The sequence below is a fragment of the Strongylocentrotus purpuratus genome, unplaced genomic scaffold (genome assembly GCF_000002235.5).
Source record: "Strongylocentrotus purpuratus isolate Spur 01 unplaced genomic scaffold, Spur_5.0 spur5_scaffold_14, whole genome shotgun sequence".
Lineage (NCBI taxonomy): Eukaryota > Metazoa > Echinodermata > Echinoidea > Camarodonta > Strongylocentrotidae > Strongylocentrotus > Strongylocentrotus purpuratus.
Genome location: NW_022145599.1, coordinates 18,038,134 through 18,043,527, shown reverse-complemented (window position 1 = coordinate 18,043,527; position 5,394 = coordinate 18,038,134). Strand labels below are relative to the sequence as shown.

At 39.1% G+C, this 5,394-nt stretch overlaps 1 protein-coding gene across 1 annotated transcript; it reads right to left on the bottom strand.

The window, feature by feature from the left end:
• Positions 1–1,076: 1,076 nt before the first annotated feature.
• On the bottom strand, positions 1,077–4,745 carry LOC115923797 (FK506-binding protein 5-like). The gene is made up of 6 exons (XM_030985124.1): positions 4,601–4,745; positions 4,020–4,141; positions 3,128–3,508; positions 2,096–2,374; positions 1,390–1,619; positions 1,077–1,200 (listed from the first exon to the last, which is right to left on the bottom strand). The coding sequence occupies exons 1-6, from the start codon at positions 4,743–4,745 to the stop codon at positions 1,077–1,079; spliced, it is 1,281 nt and encodes a 426-aa protein (XP_030840984.1).
• Between the last annotated feature and the right edge of the window lie 649 nt (positions 4,746–5,394).

Sequence of the window (5,394 nt, the reverse complement as noted above, 5' to 3'; positions counted from 1 at the left end):
AAGTCTAAAGACATGGTGATAAAATTGAAAATAATAATCTCAGACTGTTGTATAGCTCCCTCTCAAGAGTCAAGACTGATATTACTTTAGCTTTAAAACAATGTTTCTTGACTACAATCGACCGATTTTTTATTCCCGTTTGGAAATTAATTATAAAACTTGCATATTCTGAGATTTCCATGTTCGCAGCGACCATGGAATGGCCTTAGGCGCTATTTGAAATATTTAAAATTTACCGGGAAGACTGGTAAATTGTTATTATTCAATTTCTCGAAAGCAGAAGTTTTTAAGGGGCTAAAATTTCTAGTGCTTATAATACATCCACAGGAGCATCCAAATGAATAAGAAAATTAAAGAATTACTATCCATTCAATTTTCAAAATTTTCCAAAACTTTGCATTACCTTTAGGTAAAAGTTCGCCAACATCCGATCAAACCGCGTCTTAATTTCAATATACGAGTTCCAATAGGATATCGGCGACTTCCTATAAGGCAGGGGCGTATCCAGCCGGCGGCAAGGGAGGAGCCAAAGAGGGGGCCCAATTCGTATGAACATGTTTAGATATTTTTGTTTCTTGGTTCATTTCTGTGACGTCGAAGCTCATTGGACATTCATTCCATAACTCGATGTTAATACGAAAGAACTCCCCCCCCAAAAAAAACAAAAAAAACAACAACAACAAACAAACAAACAAACAAACAAAACAACAACAACAACAACAAACAAACAAACAAACAAACATGCGATCCAAAATTCACTGTGTCATTTTGCTTTCTTTACAGACACAAAAAACAAGTTTTTTGCAACAGTATTTGGTTGTATCAGATAAGCCCAATCATTTATTTATTTTTGTAATGTGCTTATTTTCTCCATCCATCCATCTCTCTCTCTCTCTCTCTCTCTCACTCCCAAATTTGTTGTTCATTATTTTCATCAATGCATTAATGACCATGGTGACCATATCATATGTTAACTTCTGTTTTGCATTGTGCAGCGTGTCAACGTTGGACCCAGCCCCCACCCATAGCTTTAGCGCATCCACGGGAATTTTTTCCTTCCTCCTGCAGAATCGATGTCAATCTCTCTTGGCTGTGCGTTTGTCTGCAGTTCTGCAGGGGAGGCGCGATAGCTCAGTCGGTAGAGCAGTGTTCTCGAATTCCGGTGACCTCGGTTCGAGACCAAGGCGATGCGCCAATGCCCTTTGGTAAGGCATTAATCCTCATTACCAGGTCCCTCGGAGAGGACCTAAAGCCGTCGGCCGTCTGGTTGCTTACTAACAAGCATTTATGCTTTCTTAGCAGTCAGGTAAAATAACCACCACCATAACCAGTTCTTGTTGGCAATGGACAGCAGGGTTAGTTGATTGCCTATTCGCCAGCCATTGTAACCTCCTCTTTTCCCTGCCCTCATCAATACTGCTTTCTTCATCATTTGGTTGTGATTGATTCAAGTCTGTTGTGATGTCATGGGAATGAACTTGGTCCGGACTGTTAAGGTTGTTATAATCATCCAAAAGTAACCTTTGTTTTTCGATGGGTTGGTCAATATTAACACTTGATGGTGGCGGCAACCTGCTATGTCTTCGGGTGGTCATCCAGGTTTGGTCTAATCTTTGGAACTGTTATAATAAACGAACACATACAAAAGGAACGCTGATAGTTAATTATTATTAAAAGCAAAGACTTGCAGATTTCGTGAAAGAAAAGTATGCAATTTTTGTAATTGAATTTTGGGTTAAAATGACATAATCATGTTTTACTAGTAAAGTTATTTCATAAAATTTGATCCCACCAGAACTGCCTGCACTTAAATATACACGGTTCTCTTCGAATAGTCATTTCCAATTTGTGAACTTAAGTGTGTTTGTTATTACATTTTCTATCATTTAAGTGTGATTGTTATTACATTTTCTATAATTTTCTTAATTCATAATCCCAAAACAGATTTAACGAATAATGTACAATTGTTTAAACCACATTGTGAGAAAAAAAACTCTTTTTCTCGAACAAATCAGGTTCAATTGACTTTTCTAATCATAAGATTTCTTCAAGAAACGAAGTTTGAATGAGCAAGGGGACAAGATAAAGAACAAACCTGGAAGTATCCAAAATCTGGCAGATGTGTATCGTTGTCGTCACATTCAAACTCTTCGTCATCCTCCTCTTCCTTCTCCTCCTCCTCTTTCATCTCCTCCTCGTCCTTCTCCTCGTTCTCCTTTTTCTCCTTGCTCTTCTCCTCGCCTTCGTCCTCTTCCCCCTCCTCCTTCTTCTCCTCGTCTTTCTCCTCCTTGTCTTCCTCCCCATCATCCTCCCTTTCCTCCTCCTCTCCGTCGTCCTTCTTGTCCTCTCCCTCCTCTGTATCCTCATCTTCTTCCTCCTCCGTCTCCTCCTCCTCGTCCTCCTTTTCCTTCTCCTCCTCCTCTTCGTTATCCTCCTCCGTCTCCTCCTCGTCCTCCTTTTCCTTCTCCTCCTCCTCTTCGTCATCCTCCTCCGTCTCCTCCTCGTCCTCCTTTTCCCTCTCCTCCTCCTCTTCGTCCTCCTGCCCCTCCTCCTTTTCCTCCTCCTCTTCCTCCTCGTCCTCCTCCTCCTCCTCCTCTTCCTCCTCCCCCTTCTCCGTCTCCTCCTCGTCGTCGTCCTCCTTTTCTTTCTCCTCCTCCTCTTCCTCATCATCTTCCTTCTTTAAATCCTCCTGCTCCCTCTCTATCTTCTCCCTATCAACGAAAGATTGGATCTTCAGTGCCTCCACTGCTTTTATCGCTTCCTTGTGAATGACTGATCGGCGAAGCGTGTCCCGGGCCATTCTCAGCTCTTTCATCTGAGTCTTAATTATATTCTGTAGAGTTAGTTAAATATAGATATGATGAATAGAAATACATATCAACCGTCTAATTTATTAGGTAGGCTTACAGGAAATATTTATATCAATATGTATTTCTCACGATCGCACCCGGAAGTTTTTACTGAAATGGTCCTTTCTATTAAAACTTTTGAAATAAATTTGGATAACAATCATTATAATTGTTATACTGTACATACTGTAAAAGTATTTTCAAAATTATTTTCGTTCAATTTGTTAAGCTAATCTATTAACCACTTTTCAAAAAGTTTGAAGAAGCAAAGGACAAACCTGGAAATAGCCAAAATCGGGCACCTCTGTATCTTTGTCGTCACACTTCTCCTCCCCCTCCTGCTCTTGCTCCTCCTCTTGCTCGTCATCCTCCTCGACCTTCTGAGCGTCATAATCGACGTTGTTGAGAACGACGTCAAGAAGCCAGATTGCAGCTTCCTTGGCAGGCGATTTGTCCTTTGATTCGGCTTCCTTCAGCTCGGTAGCGTCATTCCCCGTCAAAGACACCTCTCCATTAGTCTGGATGTCTTCAGACTCTTCATCGTAGAATGGATGGCTCTTCAGTGATGCAACCACTCTCCTGGCATCCCTTTGGATGATGGACCAGTGAAACCTGTCACGGGCCAGTCTGAGCTGTGTCATCTGAAGTTCTGCAACATCCTGTGAAATAACATATTTGAAAGGTAATGATAACTTTATAGAATTATATTAAAAAACTAGCCATACGAGCACTTGATCAATTGAAATTGTCTTTTTCTATAAATTTCTTACGATTACTTACGATTTGCATAAGTCTGTTAGATAATTATGAGAAATTTTAGGACCACTTTTCACGGTCTTTAGTTAATCATGTTTTTAACCAGTATCATCTTTACTTTTTCACGTGAGAATTGTTGAAACGGGCTAAATAATGTTTTTTGCTTAAAACAGGATGAAAATAATGCCGCTGTTTTGACGACCCCCACCAAAAAATATAAATCTAAAAATGGGAGAAATGAAGAGCGGGGGAGTGAAGAAAAAAAGTAGGAAAAATAGAGTGAAAGAGAAAGAAAGGGAGCGAAAAAGAAGGAAGAGGCAAGAAAGAAAAGACCGATAAGTCTTTGGCAGTGAAAGGAACAGAAATGGAGGAAGAAAGAACAAGAGATGAGAAAAGGGAATGGAGATAACATACCCTAAGAAGTTGCATTCTCTTTGCCAGGGCATAATCATCAACTGATTTCTCCTCATGTTTGTTGTCATCAGCATCACTCTCTGTCTCTCCAGCTCCCAAATCTAAGACCGCAACGGCACCACCTTGAGAACAAGATTATTCAAACTCTCTTACATTGTCCGATTATAAGGTCGATTGGTCTTAAAAGTGAAACATTTATTTTAAAAAATAGGGGGGGGGGGGGACAACTTTGACTATATTGGCAAGTTTGTGCAATATGAATATTATTATCGCAAAGTCTGTTTGTGAAAATATGAAATTTTCTTAATAAGAAGTTGAAAAAAAATTACCTTGAATCGCAATTAGATTTTTTAGCTGAATTCTACTTTTTGAAGAAAGAACCTTTTTCATGGCAGAGGGTATCAAAGTTAGATACTAATATATTACTTCTTTTGGAGTACCCCTTTCTTTTTTCCCTCTCCCTCCTCTCTCTCTCTCTCTCTCTCCAACCCAATCTTCCCCATTTGTACTGAACTATAATTCAGTAATCGTTTATATATCTAATTATCATGAACTTCGAATTGTCAAGTTGAATTTCATACCGATTCCAATCTTTTCGAAAGATTTAATCTCTTCGACGATGTCCAGCTTGAATCCAGTACTTTGGATTTCATCAACGTCGTCGAAGACGTACCCGTCCTCGTTTTCATCCTGACGATGAACTGGTTTACTGCGTATGCACCCCATTTTTATTCAAAGCAAACAAAGCAAATTCGAATACTAAGTAAAGAACTCAATATACCGATGATATTCGCAAGTGATTGAATAGAACACTGGTCATACAGTAAGTAAACAAAGTAATCACCATACACACAACGCGCAACCAAGCGCATTTTATCTCTGACGTCATAATGCATGCGCATCCATGCTTGTGACGTTTTAGATGATTAGATGTTATTGTAAATAAAAAGAATGGCGGTAGATTTAGGCTTTTAGCAAATATCTTCCCCTCAAATATCACAAAGATTTTTATTTTTAATCTACCATTTTATTATAGTTTTTGCAAATTATAATACATCATCATAATGGAGGGAATAGTAAATTGTCAAGATATAAACCAAGAGATGTTACTAGGAAATTTGGAATGGGTTGGGGCATCCTTTCAGAAAATTTTACAGGGGGATATTCAAATAAGTGTATGTGGGAGGGGCTTCGTCACCCTGGGCAACGTTTGGTAATTTGAATTAGATAATGTTATGATGCACAGCTGTCCGAAGCTTTGAAAGCAATTCATATTTAAGACACTACATAATGATGTACCTAGTGTGGATATGAGAGACAGGGTTCCCTTCCCACTAATGAACAAAAAGACTTTTGAAAACTTTTGAATATATTC

Coding starts and splice junctions, on each gene's coding strand:
- LOC115923797 (XM_030985124.1), bottom strand. CDS start 4,745: ATGGGGTGCATACGCAGTAAACCAGTTCATCGTCAGGATGAAAACGAG. Junction 3,509..4,019: donor AGAGAATGCAACTTCTTAGG/GTATGTTATCTC, acceptor GTTATTTCACAG/GATGTTGCAGAACTTCAGAT. Junction 1,201..1,389: donor GAGGGCAGGGAAAAGAGGAG/GTTACAATGGCT, acceptor GCCTTACCAAAG/GGCATTGGCGCATCGCCTTG.